The sequence below is a fragment of the Amblyraja radiata genome, chromosome 6 (genome assembly GCF_010909765.2).
Source record: "Amblyraja radiata isolate CabotCenter1 chromosome 6, sAmbRad1.1.pri, whole genome shotgun sequence".
Classification (NCBI taxonomy): Eukaryota; Metazoa; Chordata; class Chondrichthyes; order Rajiformes; family Rajidae; genus Amblyraja; species Amblyraja radiata.
Window position 1 is genome coordinate 75,063,252 of NC_045961.1, and position 15,853 is coordinate 75,079,104.

Here is a 15,853-nt window from a genome sequence, read left to right on the forward strand (position 1 = left end):
TTGTCTGCGTTTATTTCAGGTATCCAATATCTACAGTTTATTTAATTTTAAATGTTCACTCGCAATTGCATTACCTTGCAGCCGAATGCAGTGACGGCGGTTCGGGTTTGGCTTTGGGAAGTTACCTTGCCTTCTGCACGGTAACACGGTTGCTTGTCACATTCCTCCTCGCTCCTCCCCTCGCCTCACGCAGCCAGTCCGGCGGCTTTCCCGGCCAACGCTGAGGCAAACCAGCCCTCCTTATCCCCTCCTCCTTCCCACTTGTGGCCGAGCCCAAGCGCTCAAGCAGAGGCAGCTCCCCGGGACACGGCAGCGAGGCAGCAGCCTGCAACCAGCTCTCAAACGGCAGCGTTGGAAATCGACAAGGAAAGACGCAGGGGAAGCCCTGCAATTGACAGGGAATTCCCCCCTCCTCCCGTTCCTCTCCGGGGCTGGATTTACCACCTCCCCGGGACAGGGGGACGGGCTGACCAGGTTCACCAGGAGAGAGAATCTATTTGTGTTTTGAACTCTACAAAGACGGCCACGTTTTCAGTGCATGCTCTTTCAATTTACAAACAAAAGTTAAAATCTTTTTTTCTTGCCTTTTTTTTTGATGCGGAAGAGGATTAAACCCACCATCTGGCTTTAGATGTTAAACTGAGCGATCTGGAAGCAAGATTCACCACCTCCTGTTCAAAACACTCCTCTCATTAATCTAATCCGCATTTCCACTGGATGGACACGGGTGGTTGGTTCGAGATTCGTGCATTTGACTTTATTTTGAATATATGAAACATAGTGATTGGGTCAAAATTCGCAAGGATATTGGCGTTTGTGGATCGTTATGTAATCGGAAGCGATAAATGCACGAAGTGGCTGTCTGAAGAGATAGCAAACATTGACAATATCTGAGAAGGAAGGGGGCGTTTCAGGATATTGACTAGCGAACAGAAATCACGGAAAAAAGTTGGCTTCCAATGTTGTGACAGTGATCCTGCTTTCCTGAATTTGGAAATTGGTCGGATGCACTGGGAGGATTTTTAGTGACGCGATCCTCCCACGTATCAATCCTCAATCGCCGCAACTCGGGTTCAATCTACTGCAAGGATAAGAAATAAATAAGCTGCCCCTTTTCCAGATCTGATCCTGTCAGGATGGAGCAAGAAAATAGCAACCAGCCAGGTCAGGAAGACAAAAGCAGGCCTGATAAGAGGTTTTCCCTGTCGTACATGGGCTGGTCCACACTGGACAGGAGGACCACCATGCCAATGTTACCCTGGCTGATGGCTGAGATCCGCAGGCGCTGTGAGAAGCAGGAGCCAGGATCGTCCTTGGCTGCAAGGGAGGTCCACCTCATTCTCAGCCCACCTCTCATCAGGTGTGTGCCCCAGACCACCAGCAGTGTCTCATCCGTCTTCATCTTCGAGCACAAGGCGCAGCATATCATCAGGTTCATCCACAACAGTCATGACCTCACCTACTTTGCCTATCTCATCAGGACCCAGCCTGACAACCCTGAGGCCGAGATGGCCTGCCATGTTTTCAGAGGCACTGACCCAAATCAGGTAGGTGACTGGTTAACAGAGCAAGTGTGTTAATAACTATTATACATATACCATAGAGATGTCATAAAGTTAGGCTTGTCCATGCTAACCAAGATGCCCCATCTAATCCATTAGCCGCCTTTAGCCAATGTCCCTCTAAATCTTTCCTATCCACTTATCTGCCAAAATGTGTTTTAAATGTTGTTATTGTACTTGCCTCAACTACTTCCTTTGGCAGCTCATTTCTATTACCCACCATCCTCTGTGTGAATAAGTTGCCCCTCCAGTTCCTATGAAGTCTTTTCCCTCTGACCTAAAAATTATTTCCTCCAGTTCTTGATTCCCCTACTCTGGGGAAAAAAGACTGTGCATTCATACTATCTATTCCCCTCTTGATTGTATACATCTTGAAAAGAGGACCCCTTAGAGCCCAGCACTTCAAGGAATAATGTCTTAGCCTGCACAAGCACCTCCTGTAGCTCAAGATGTTGAGTCCAGGCAACATCCTTGTAAATCTTCTGTGCATTCTTTTCATAGGATCTTTCTCCTTGCATGGTGACCAAAACTGATTCCAATACTCCAAGTGCTGCCTCACCAACATGTTGTACAACTGTAACATAAAGTCTCAAATTCTATACTCAATTCCCTGACAGATGTTGTTGCAAAAGTCTTGTTCACCACCATATCACTGTGCACTTGACATGTGTTTGCTTGCTGGTAGAATGAATATTCTACTGCAAAACTACACTGTTCAAGGTTTTGAACTTGCAGTTGATATGACATGTTTCTGAGTGGAAATGTTTCAATGTAACTTATTTTAACTCAGCCATAAGTGGAAATCAAATACTTAATTGCCATGGGAAGATAATAAAGGTCAAGTGAACTTTAAAGTTTCAGTGATATAGTATATCTGAAGTGGAGCACTTTCAGTGTGAAAAGTATTGTCTATAAAAGTGTAACAAATCAATACATTGTAACAGTTTCCCTGGCTATTTCACCAAAGGCAAACAAAAATAACCAGTTTGACTGTGTGGTCATTAAATAATCTAATCTAATCTAATCTAATGGTATAGAAATGAAGCTTTGTTCCTTAGTACGTTGGATCAAAACATGTTTGATAATTTTTTTGGATAACATTTAATTTTGCCAAGTATTTGCCAAACAAATATATTCCAAAAACATATCTAAAACTCTTCTGTATAACACAAGGTTATTTGGCAGATTTACAATGTTTATATGTATGTTTACCTCTTGTGTCTAGATATGAATATGTATGTATATTTAAAATGCACTTACAGTGCCTTCCATAATGTTTGGGACAAAGACCCATCATTTATTTATTTGCCTCTGTACTCCACAATTTGAGATTTGTAATAGAAAAAAATCACATGTGGTTAAAGTGCACATTGTCAGATTTTAATTAAATTAAATTTTTATACATTTTGGTTTCACCATGTAGAAATTACAGCTGTGTTTATACCTAGTCCCCCCATTTCAGGGCACCATAGTGTTTGGGACACATGGTTTCACAGGGTAATTGCTCAGATGCGTAATAATTGCCTCCTTAATGCAGGTATAAGAGAGCTCTCAGCACCGAGTCTTTCCTCCAGTCTCTCCATCACCTTTGGAAACTTTTATTACTGTTTATCAACATGAGGACCAAAGTTGTGCCAATGAAAGTCAAAGAAGCCATTATGAAACTGAGAAACAAGAATAAAACTGTTAGAGTCATCAGCCAAACCTTAGGCTTACGAAAATCAACTGTTTGGAACATCAATAAGAAGAAAGAGAGCTCACTAATCGCAAAGGGGCTGGCAGGCCAAGGAAGACCTCCACAGCTGATGACAGAAGAATTCTCTCTATAATGAAGAAAAATCCCTAAACACCTGTCCAACAGATCAGAAACATTCTTCAGGAGTCAGGTGTGGATTTGTCAATGACCACTTTCCGCAGAAGACGTCATGAACAGAAATACAGAGGCTACACTGCAAGATGCAAACCACTGGTTAGCTGCAAAAATAGGATGGTCAGGTTACAGTTTGCCAAGAAGTACTTAAAAGAGCAACCACAGTTCTGGAAAAAGGTCTTGTGGACAGATGAGACGAAGATTAACTTATATCGGAGCAAAGTATTGAGGAGAGAAGGAACTGCCCAAGATCCCAAGCATACCACCTCATCTGTGAAACACGGTGATGGGTGTGTTTTGGCCTGGGCATGTATGGCTGCTGAAGGTGCTGGCTCACTTATCTTCATTGATGTCCCAAACACTAGGGTGCCCTGAAATGGGGGGGGGGGGGGGGGGGGGGGGGGGGACACACAGCAAGACATAAACACTGCTGTAATTTCTACATGGTGAAGCCAAAATGTACAAAAATGGCCTTCATTAAAATCTGACAATGTGCACTTTAACCACATGTGATTTTTTTCTATTACAAATCTCAAATTGTGGAGTACAGAGGCAAATAATTCAATAGAGGGTTTTTGTCCCAAACATTATGGAGGGCACTGTATATATACTCTTTAGGGATAATAAACAAAATAACTCTCCAGCTGGTATTTTATCACTTTATGACAAATGACTGGTGACATATAGTGCTTTTTCAGTAAAAAACTAAAACATACAGATTCATTTTTTTTGTGAACGTTGGAGAAATTAGGAACGGCTAGAGTTCTATGAAATGTCAAGCAAAAGCCAGATATAAAGATAAATTGCTTTGAATAATGTAGCTTTATGTTTGCTGAGGTTCAGTTTTGATAATCACAATTTTTTCACACCAGAAATATTTAACAAGGATCAAATGTACCATGCCTGATTGCAAAACCTCTGTAAAGTTCTGGTATTTTGCACTGAGTTCTCAACTGGGTTTTTTGCATTGAAATTATTTCCAGCAAATGTCTTGGCTTAGAATGATTATATTGTTCAGGAGTTTGCCGTACACTTGGGTTTTAAGCCCATAGCTCAAAATGTGTTTACAGGTGAAAGGTACAGTATATAGCCGGCTTTCTGTATGAAAGGGCATGATAATGGAGTACAGAGGAGTAAGTCTTCATTGCAAGCAGCCAGTGTGAATGGCTGTACTGTGGCTGGATGTGTGAAACTAAATTGAGACAGAGTGCGCTTGTGTGGAAGGTATACCCAGTTGTAACCCAGTTCAATTTGATACTGCTGAATGTAAAATTAAGATGCTAAGAGGTTAGCGTAGTTTTCTTTGTCTATTGGCAGCATTTATTGCAATAGCCAAAGTCCCCACTGTGTAATCCATTAGAATTATCCAAAGTGAAGGGGATCAAGGATCATAGAATAGCAGGGGTAGCACAGTGAAGCATTTTGAGTCCAGCTCTGCAACTGATTCTCACGTTGTATCTAAAATTAGGATCCATCAGTGGCAGCAATGTCAGAATGGAATTCTATGATGTTAGACTATATTTGGAATTGGGATTGCACTAACACTGCCTGTGAAACAATCGAAAGACAGTGGATATTTTTAAGGCAGAGATAGATAGATTCTTGATTAGTACAGGTGTCAGAGGTTATGGGGAGAAGGCAGGAGAATGGGGTTAGGAGGGAGAGATAGATAGCCATGATTGAATGGTGTAGACTTGATGGGCCGAATGGCCTAATTCTACTCCTATTCCTTATGACCTTAAGAATAAGGAATAGGCCATTTGGACTGAAATGAGGAAAAAAATGTCACCCAGAGAGTTGTGAATCTGTGGAATTCTCTGCACAGAAGGCAGTGGAGGCCAATTCACTGGATGGTTCCAAGAGAGAGTTAGATTTAGCTCTTAGGGCTAAAGGAATCAAGGGATTTGGAGAAAAAGCAGGAAATCATTGATTTTAGATGATCAGCTATGATCATATCGAACTCGAAGGGCCGAATGGCCTACTCCTACACCTATTTTTCTATGTTTCTATGAAACATTATTTGTACTTTTTCATTAAAATATGTATACATTTTAGCTCTGCACGTTCTGTTGGTGGCTAGACTTCAAACTCTGCAATGATAAAATGTGGCCTTCAAATGGGCAGAGGACGGGTTTCGCTACCTTAGCGTTTTTATCACAACACCCTTATCTGATATGTTCCACACAAACTTTTTGCCTCTGGTTGAGAAAGCCGAAAGAGATTTTGACCGCTGGTCAGTTTTACCGCTATCCCTCGTGGGCCGGATAAATCTGGTCAAGATGGTCGTCCTACCCAAGTTCCTGTATCTTTTCCAGCACGTCCCTATACTTATCACTAAATCTTTTTTTGATAAATTAGAAAGGACAATATCTAAATTTTTATGGGGTAGCAAACCGGCTAGAATCCGAAAGGCGATACCTGTACTGCAGTCTCCTAAGAGTGACGGCGGTTTGGCACTTCCTGACTTTAGGCGATACTATTGGGCAGCTAACTTGCAAAAACTCCTGTATTGGATGAATGATGATTGCGACCACCTACCGACCTGGGTACACATGGAAAAGGTGAGTTCACGTCTCCCGTTGCGGTCTGTCCTATGCTCCCAACTCCCCCTTCCTATAACATCTGTGGGTGCAGGCCCAATTGCGTCCCTCTCGCTCAAGATATGAAGTCAACTCAGGAAAAACTTTGGTTTACAAGGCCCTTCCATCTTGACCCCACTGCTTAAAAATCACATCTTTAAACCTTCAAGTACAGACCACGCATTCAAAACCTGGCATAGCAACGGTATCAGTAGTATCAAAAACCTATACAAGGATGGCATCTTTTCGTCCTTTGCAGAGCTCTCGTCCAACTACAGCCTCCCAAACTCCCACCTTTTTCGTTTTTTCCAGATTAAGGATTTTGTGAAGAAGACATTCCCCCATTTCCCAAATCGCCCCCCTGAAACCCTGACCGATACCATCTTAGCTCTAGATCCCAACCGGAAGAAATGCATCTCTGTTTTGTATAACTTGTTAGGGTCGGTTATATTGAAACCTCATACCTCATTAAAAGCTGCGTGGGAGGGTGAGCTGAATACGAAACTAACAGACCAGCAATGGGACTCTGCCTTGGATTTGATCCATTCTTCCTCCATATGTGCCCATCATGGCCTAATCCAATGCAAAGTCCACTACACAAATGCAAGATTATCTAGAATTTACCCCGCTGTTAGGGACACCTGCAACAGATGTAATCAATCCCCTGCCAACCATAGCCATATGTTTTGGTCTTGCCCTAAGCTAGGAGCCTTTTGGAGGAGTGCTTTCGACTTGATAAGCAGAGCCTACGGCTAGACTATTCCTCCAAACCCAATGTCAGCCATTTTCGGTACCCCTCCCAAGACCAACCTCTCTGTTGCGGTGAAACGGGTCCTAGCTTTTACAACCCTGTTAGCCCGGAGACTGATCTTGCTTAACTGGAGGCTCACCTGTCCCCCGACACACACCCGCTGGATGAAGGAGGTGCTTTACAATTTAAAGCTTGAAAAACTTAGGTTCTGTCTCAAAGGCTCTACCAAGACATTCCTAGATACATGGAACACTTTCTTGGAACTTGTTAACTCTCTCAACTTGTCCCCGGACTCGGAAGAGGACTGAGTGCTCTCCACAATTGTTCTGCTCTACTGCAGCTGCTCTCCCCTTAACCCCCCCCCCCTCCACACACTTATTTATTTAATTACTTACTTATCTGCTGTTATTAGTGACCCCCTTTTTTTTTCAGTACTTTTTGTTTCGTTTATCTTACCATATTTGTGTGGATGTGTACGTATGTGAGTGTTGTTTGTCCCCGTTTGGTTCCAACCTGATTCGGGTGGGTTGAAGGTGGGTAAGGGTAAGGGCTTTGAGGGTCGCTTACATACTGTTGCACAATTATGCCTTGACTGTCACTGTCTGTTATCATAGTATGTATGCAAATTGCTGTGAAATTCAAATAAAAAGATTTAAATAATAAATGTGGCCTTCTATGTCTTGTACATTTTACATGCAATATTACAAACATTTCTCTTTTTATATGTCAAGCACTTTATATGTCACCAGTTTTGGTGGGATTCAGCAGTGCCGTACAGGTGAAGAGTGCTTGGTCAATAACCACACCTGGATTTCAGTACTATTTGAATGAAGTTAACAAAGATTTGAAATGATCTCTGATCCACAGACCAGGTCAGCATCATCCAGTGGTTTTGTTAATTGGCCAATCCAGTGTAAGTGTGAAGATGGTTCCTGACCCGAAGCACTATCTGCCCATTTCCCTCCACAGATACAACAATACAATACATTACCGTTTATTTGTCATTTGAACCTCACATGAAGTTCAAACGAAATTTGGTTTCTGCAGCCATACAAGAAAAGAACCAAGACACACACCAACACAATTTACACAAACATCTATCACAGTGAATCTCCTCCTCACTGTGATGGAAGGCAAAGTCTTGTCTCTCCCCTGCTCTCCATTCCTCTCCCGGAGTCAAAGTCAAAGCCTCCAGCGGGCGCTAGCAAGTCCGCGGCCATTTAAAGCCGCGCCGGGCGATGTAAGGCCCTGCTCCGGGTCTTGATGTTGGAGCCCCCGGCGGGCGCTAGCAAGTCCGCGGCCATTTAAAGCCGCGCCGGGCGATGTAAGGCCCCGCTCCAGGTCACTCTCAACCCCACAATTCGAGCGGGAGAAGTCGCCGTTGCCGGTGCCCCGCAAAGCGGTCTCCCACCGGGGACCTGCGAGCTCCCAGTGTCACCATCCACCGGAGTCGGGTCGCAGCAGCGCGCCACCGCAGCTCTCCACGCTCCGAAGCCGGCCAGCTCCACGATGGCAGGTCCGCAGCTCCGCAGGCTCCGTGACTTGAGCTGTCGTTCCGGTTGGAGGCCGCTCCACGGTGCGGAGACCCGACTGGGAAAAGGTCGGGTCTCCGTGCAGGGAAGAGATTTAAAGGTTTCCCCCACCCACACCCACCCCCGCCCCCCACACATACACAGTCAAAAACCCACCACAAACTTTATACTCAACAGGACAATAAAATAAAAAAAGACAGATGGACTGCAGAGGCAGCTGCGACGTCGGTCGCGCTGCAAACCTGCTGAGTTGAGCAAGCCGCTGCTCAACTTGCTGAGTTTCTCCAGCAGTTTGTGCTCAAGATTCCAGTATTTGCTCATAATTTTCACAACATATATTTAAATTGGAATGCATTGTGATCGTATTGAATCCACTGATACACAGGATGGAGACGCAAGACATTGCAGATCTCTTGTGAATCCAGTCTGAAGAAGGGTTTCGGCCCGAAACGTCGCCTATTTCCTTCGCTCCATAGATGCTGCTGCACCCGCTGAGTTTCCCCAGCAATTTTGTGTACCTTCTTGTGAATCTATCCTGTGTTTCAATGGGTTCAATATGATCACAATGCATTCCTGTTTAAATGTATCTGTTGGGAACATTTTGCAAAGTATATTGAAGATTGGGCAGCTTTATAAGATGCTATATAAGTTGCCAGGACTCGAGGGCCTGAGCTACAGGGAGAGGTTGAGTAGGCTAGGACGTTATTCCTTGGAGCACAGGAGGATGCGGGGTGATCGTATAAGATCATGAAAAGAATAGATAGGGTAAATACACTGGGTCTTTTACCCAGAGTATAGGAGTCAAGAACCAGAGGAAAGATTTAATAGGATCCTCAGGGTCAATTTTTTACACAAAGTGTGGTGGGTGTATGGAATGAGCTGCCAGAGGTAGTTGAGGCAGGTACTGTCACAACATTTAAAAAACATTTAGATAGGTACATGGATAGGATAGGTTTTTAGAGGTATATGAGCAAAATGCAGGCAGATGGGGCATGTTGGTCGGCATAGGCAAGTTGGGCCGAAGGGCCTGTTAACACGCTGAATGGCTCTACAACTCAATTTAATCAGAAAAAAGTAATATTTATAAATACTACATTTCAGCTATTACAATTTCAGAGTAGCACTTTCTATAACAATTGAATGAGTCACACATTTGACTCGACTGAATGTAAGGCGATTTATAGCTTTTGACATATATGCTGTTTAGAGGACAGATTAATAGTTTACAGTCAAACCAAGTATGGAGTGGAGCATCTGTCCTGACTTGTGTTTAAAATCTCTGGAATGAGACTTGTATCTACAGCCATCTCCATGAGGGGACAAGAGAATGACACTGGCAGCCACGACTGACACTGGGTGAGAACTAATAGGAACTAATACACAAGGGTAGAAACTCTGAATAGTTAATACACATTATGGAAAACATAGAATGCTGGAAACACTCAGCATATCAGGCAGAATCTATGGAGACAGAATAAATGCTTGAGATTGCAATGACTGATCATCAGTAACAGAATTATGAGATTTATCCCTCCTGGAAACAAGAACCTCAAAGCAATCTAGGTTTATTGGAATTTTCCCAGCACAATACAGGAATTGGTCCTGTTTAATATGTATCACCATCGGCATTTATTTTGCTTCTCAGTTGCTGTACAGTCAGGATTTTCCAAAATAGATTATGTTTACCTCTTGCCTTCGCTCCATTGAATTTGTGAACAAGCACACAGTTGTTTTTGGATAAGATCACTTGAAAGATAACTCTTTGTCACTGAAGCACATCCCTGAGGTGTCAATAAGTGAAGAATCTCGATCCAAAATGTCACATATTCCTTTTCTCCAGAGATGCTGCCTGACCCTCTGACTTACTCCACCATGTTGTGGATTGATAAAAATGCTGGAGAAACTCAGCAGGTGTGGCAGCATCTATGAAGGAAAAGGTGACAATTTGGGTTGTGACCTTTCTTCAGACCAATGTGAGGGTTGTGGGGGCGGGAAGAAGAAAGGAAGAGACGGAGACACTGGGCTGTGGGAGAGCTGGGAATGGGAGGGGAAAGAGGGAGAAAGCAAGGACTACCTGAAATTGGATAAGTCAATGTTCATACTGCTGGGATGTAAACTACCCAAACTACAGTGGGACTCACTCTGGCCATGGAAGAGGCCCAGGACAGAAAGGTCGGATTCGGGAGGGGAAGTTGAAGTGCTGAACCACCGGGAGATCAGGTTGGTTATTGCGAACTGAGTGAACTAAACAATTCGTATAGCCTCCGAAAATGTCGGATGAATTTTTTGCACGGTTCATGTATTGTATATATTTATTACCTGAATAAAGTCTATTTTGAAATTAAAAAAAAGAACTGAGCGAAGGTGTTGGGCGAAGCGATCGCCAAATCTGCGCTTCGTTTCACCGATGTAGAGCAGCTGACACCTAGAGCAGCAGATGCAATAGATGAGTTTGGAGGAGGTGCAGGTGAACCTCTGCCGCACCTAGAAAGACTGCTTAGGTCCTTGGATGGAGTCAAGGGGGGAGGTAAAGCGACAAGTGTAGCATTTCCTGCGGTTGCAAGGGAAAGTACCAGGGGAGGGGGTGGTTTGGGTGGGAAGGGACGAATTGACCAGGGAGTAGAGGGGGTGGTTTGGGTGGGAAGGGACAAATTGACCAGGGAGTTACGGAGGGAGTGGCCTCTGCGGAAAGCCGAAAGGGGAGGAGATGGGAAGATGTGGCCAGTGGTGGGATCCTGATAGAGGTGGCGAAAATGTCGGAGGATTATCTGTTGTATGTGACGGCTAGTAGGGTGGAAGGTGAGGACAAGGGGGACTCTGCCCTTGCTATGAGTGGGGGGGTCGGGAGTGAGAGCAGTGTTACGGGGTATAGAAGAGACCCTGGTGAGAGCCTCATCTATAGTCGAAGAGGGGAACCCCCGTTCCCTAACGAATGAGGACATCTCCGATGCCTGGGTTTGGAACTTCATCCTGGGTGCAGATGTGGCGTAGACGGAGGAATTGGGATTAGGGGCTAGAGTCCTTACAGGGAGCAGGGTGGGAAGAAGTGATGAAGCCAGTGATAGTGTTTGAGATAATGGCCTGGTACTCGTCTGTAGGGTCATGGTCCAAAGATAAGTAGGAGGAGGTGTCTGAGAGTTGGCGACTGACCTCAGACTTGCAGAGATCAGCGCGCCAGACTACCACGGCACCTCCCTTGTCGGCAGGTTTGATCACCCAGTCTGGGTTGTTGCAGAGTGAGTGGAGGGCTTTATGTTTAGGGGGGGAGAGGTTAGAGTGAGAAAGGGGAGTGGAGAAGTTAAGGCGGTTGATGTCCCGCCGGCAGTTTAAAATAAAAAGGTCTAAAGCAGGTAGATGGCCATGAGGGGGAGCCCAAGAGGAGGGGGTCTATTGGATTTGGGAGAAGGGGTCATCACTAGGGGGTGAGGACTCCTTTCCATGGAAAATCGCTTGGATGCGGAGGCGACGGAAGAAGAGCTCCACATCGTGGCGGACACGGAACTCATTGAGGTGGGGATGGAGGGGAACAAAGGTGAGGCCTCTGCTGAGGACAGACCGTTCGGTATCAGGGAGGGGGAGGTCAGAGGGGATGCTGAACACATGGCAAGGATGGGGTTTGTGGCCGGAGGAAGGCAGGTGAGTGGACGGTATGCGATGTCTGGTAGGGGGGTGGTGGGTGGTCAGGGAGGAGGGAGGTATGAGGACTATAATGTGGGTGGGGAGGAGCTGGGGGGTCACGGTTTAAGGGGGAAGGGGAAGACCCAGTGGAACGGCCACTGAGGTTCCCTGTGTTGGGGGGGGGGGAGGGAACACTAGGACCCATCACAGTCAGACCTCGTGGTGTGAGTGTCTGCAGCGTGGAGACTTCAGGCCCGGTGCTGAGCCTAGGACTCGGGTAAGGCGACAGCTGCGGCCTGCTGGAGGGTGGTGGAGTGGCGACGGTCGGCAGAGTCAATGGTGGAGGCCCGCTTTGTTCCTGATTTAACAAGGTTTGGGCTGTGCTGGAATTGACCCAATCGGGGTTTCATTGCTACAATGCACTTTGAGATCTTTTTATCCATTATAGAAACATAGAAACATAGAAAATAGGTGCAGGAGTAGGCCATTCGGCCCTTCGAGCCTGCACCGCCATTCAATATGATCATGGCTGATCATCCAACTCAGTATCCTGTACCTGCCTTCTCTCCATACCCCCTGATCCCTTTAGCCACAAAGGCCACATCTAACTCCCTCTTAAATATAGCCAACGAACTGGCCTCATTATGCCAGTTCGTTGGCTATATTTAATAGGGTTAGATTATGGACCATGATCAGAATTCCATTACTTGTCCAACATGTATATGAACACTTATTAAACAAAATACATGCCTGTTGCTCTTGTATAATGACAGGACTGAACATGACTGGGATGCTTTTAACAAGAACCTACTCTGCTGACACGCTTGGCCTCCAAGAGCCCTGTTCCAACGAGGCTTTGTGAGCAATGCAAGGCTGTCTACTCAAAAACATAACCATGCTTGGCATTTGCAATTAAGATTCTGACATTTAGAAAGAACGGCTAGATTTTTCGGTGGAGTAATGTTTACTGACCATGACATTTATTGTCCAATGCTTTTCTGTATTCAACCAAACAATAGGTGCTAATGCTATTGCCAGCGATAGTTTTTTCCTTACTTCTTCGCCCACTTCTGTAGACTGGCTATTTCCCCTGGAACAGAGCAGTACAGCAGAGGAACACGCCCTTTCAGCCGAACAGGAGGCCAGGTTAATCTAAGCTCCTCTGCCTACACGTGATCCAAACCCCTCCATCCCCTACATATTCACGTGCCTATCTAAAACCCTGTTGAATGCCACTTTAGTATCTGTTTCCACCACAACTCATGTTAAAAATCCTCTACTCCTGAAATGTTGACAATCCATTTCCTTCTACTTACAGTATGATGCCCGACCTGTCCAGTTCCTCCAGCTGCTCTCCTTTATTTGCTCTAGATTCTAGCATCCGCAGTCTCTTGTGCCTCCTTGCATAAGTAGTCAGCATGGACTTGATGGGCTGGGTGGCCTCCTTTCAAGCTGTAACAATTCCACAATTCTAATTACAGTAGGCATGACCATCAGTTGAGGCAGATACTATAACAGCATTCAAAATATACTTGGGTAGGTACATGGAACGGTTTAGAGGGAAATGGGCCAAACGTGGGCAAGTGGGACTGGCCTAGATCGGGCATGTTTGTCGAGTTGGGCTGAAGGATACTGTTTCCGTTCCGTATGATTCTACTTAGAATGCATGTCCAGGAAAAATATTTGATTTGATTAAGAATAGGTTTAATGAATTGACTGGAATGAGATGGGAGTTAGATGGGTGGGTTGGTGAATAAATTGATGTGATCGGCTGCATGACCATCTTTGTTTATTTATCTTGTATTTTAGATTGTGTATATTAAGAAATAAATGTGAGCATCTCTGCAATTTTCTGCATCAACTTATAAACAAGTACCTTTGTGCAATCTTGTGCTGCGGCCAATTGTTACAAATGCTGTGTCAGGTTGAGGACAAAATCTACTATCTCACCATGTCTTCATGTTCCCTGCATCACCACTTCCGACTGCCTTGCTGCGCAAGTTTTTGGGATATTTTCCCTTTCCTTTGATATTGTCTCAGAAATAAATCTCTGTTAGCTTCTCTCAGGGCTATTTCATTGGCTTTAGCAATCCACTGCGTGAGAGTTGGCAGCGTTGTGTTTCCACACTGTATGACTATGACTATAACTCTAAACCCAGCAAGGATGATCAAGGAAAGGTGGAGCCTTTTGATGGTCCTTTGATGGCTGTGGAGAAGGTGTTAATGAGTGGATACGAACAGTGAAACTAAGCAGGGCGACAGTGAAACTAGTCGGATGACTAGGGTGGGTGGAGGGACAGAGAGAGAGAGAGAGAGAGGGGATGTAAAGGCTAGTTAGACCATTCAGCCCATTGATTCTGCTCTGCCATACAATCATGGGTTTAATGGCTATGCAGGAAATGGAGCGATATGGATCACGTGCAGGGAGAGGAGATTAGTTTAACTTGGCATCATGATCAGCACGGACTTTGTGAGCCGAAGGGCCTATTCTATGTTCTAATTTCTACCACAGTTTAATGATTCACACCAATTCACCCTGGTCACTCCCTCTTCTTCCCTCTCCCATCAGGGCAAAAGGTATAGAAGTGTGAAAACGCACATATCTAGATTCAGGGACAGTTTCTTCCCAGCAGTTATCAGGCAACTGAACCATCCTACCACAACCAGAGAGGAGTGTCTTTGATCAAACTTTGCTGGCTTCGCCTTGCACTAAACGTTATTCCCTTAACGTATCAATACACTGTAAATGGCTAGATTGCAATTGTGTATTGTCTTTCCGCTGGCTGGTTAGCACGCAACAAAAGCTTTTCACTGTACATCAGTACACATGACAATAAACTATACTGAACTGAACTGCTTGCACTTTATGGGGTATCTTTTCAGCTGACGGATTGACTACATCTTCGGCGTAAGGTGCGTTCGGCCAGTTTTATTCGGCGCAACTTGTCCTGATATATGGGAGCGAGGGAATTCCCAAATTTGGTCAGTTAGGACTAACTTCAGGAAGCCCCGACATTCCCTCTCTTTCTATCCCTCGGTTTAAACCAGCCTCTACAGTTACTTCCTATATATATATATATACACACACACTGAACATTTTTTTCTTGTTTATTATATTATGGACAGTGCTGTGTTTACTCAGTACTACTGCAAGTAGGAATTTCAGGATAGTGTTAGTGTGCAGGGATTGCTCTTCGTCCCCCTTAATGTCCCCTCCCCCTCGCTTCCCTTCCCCCCCAATGTCCCCTCTTCAATGTTCCCTCCCCAGTCCCCTCCCCCTCACCCTCCCCCCCAATGTCACCCCTCTCCCTCAATGTTCCCTCCCCTCCCCTTCAATTTCCCCTTCCCTCCCCATCCGTCTGTAACCCTCTCCCTGTCCCGTCCAGTCCCCCTCCCCACCCCTCCCCCTCAATGTCCTCTCCCCTTCAATGTCCACTCCCCTTCAATGTCCTCTCCCCCTCAATGTCCCCTCCACCTCAGTCCCAACCCCCTCCCCCTCAATGTCCTCTCCCCTCCCCCAGAGCTGCCAACATTGGGTGAGAGTTGGGAGTGAGAAATTGCGAGAAATCTTACCTCTCATTCCTGACCCTGTCCAGTCTTACACCTGACCCCCTATTCTACCCTGATCATAGCTGCTTACCTGCTTAGGTTCCCAGTGCTGAACACCCCTGGTCCCAGCTTTGACTGCACATCTAGTGCTATTCCAGACCTTGACTCGGGATGCACACTTGGCCTTGCTCCTAGCCCCTCTGCACTGACAAATATATTTGGCCCACACATAAAGCCCCATATCTGACCCCCTAGACTTAACCTATTACGTTCAAGTCCACAGGTGCTTATCTAATGCTGTAATCTTTTATGGGGCACTTACGGACCAAGTTTTTTGTCACAAAATTTGCTGCATCCATTGGCTTCCGTGTTATCTAACATGCTAGTTATTT

At 45.3% G+C, this 15,853-nt stretch overlaps 1 protein-coding gene across 2 annotated transcripts in view; it reads left to right on the forward strand.

Annotated features, from left to right (window-relative positions):
- The first annotated feature begins 257 nt into the window (after positions 1-257).
- The window catches only part of tbc1d4 (TBC1 domain family member 4), a 226,236-nt gene continuing 210,640 nt past the window's right edge, over positions 258-15,853 (forward strand). For both annotated transcript variants that reach the window (XM_033023006.1, XM_033023007.1), the window contains exon 1: positions 258-1,547. In XM_033023006.1, coding sequence (XP_032878897.1) covers positions 1,137-1,547 — 411 coding nt within the window. In that variant the 5' untranslated portion in view covers positions 258-1,136. The remainder of the gene's footprint in view (positions 1,548-15,853) is intronic.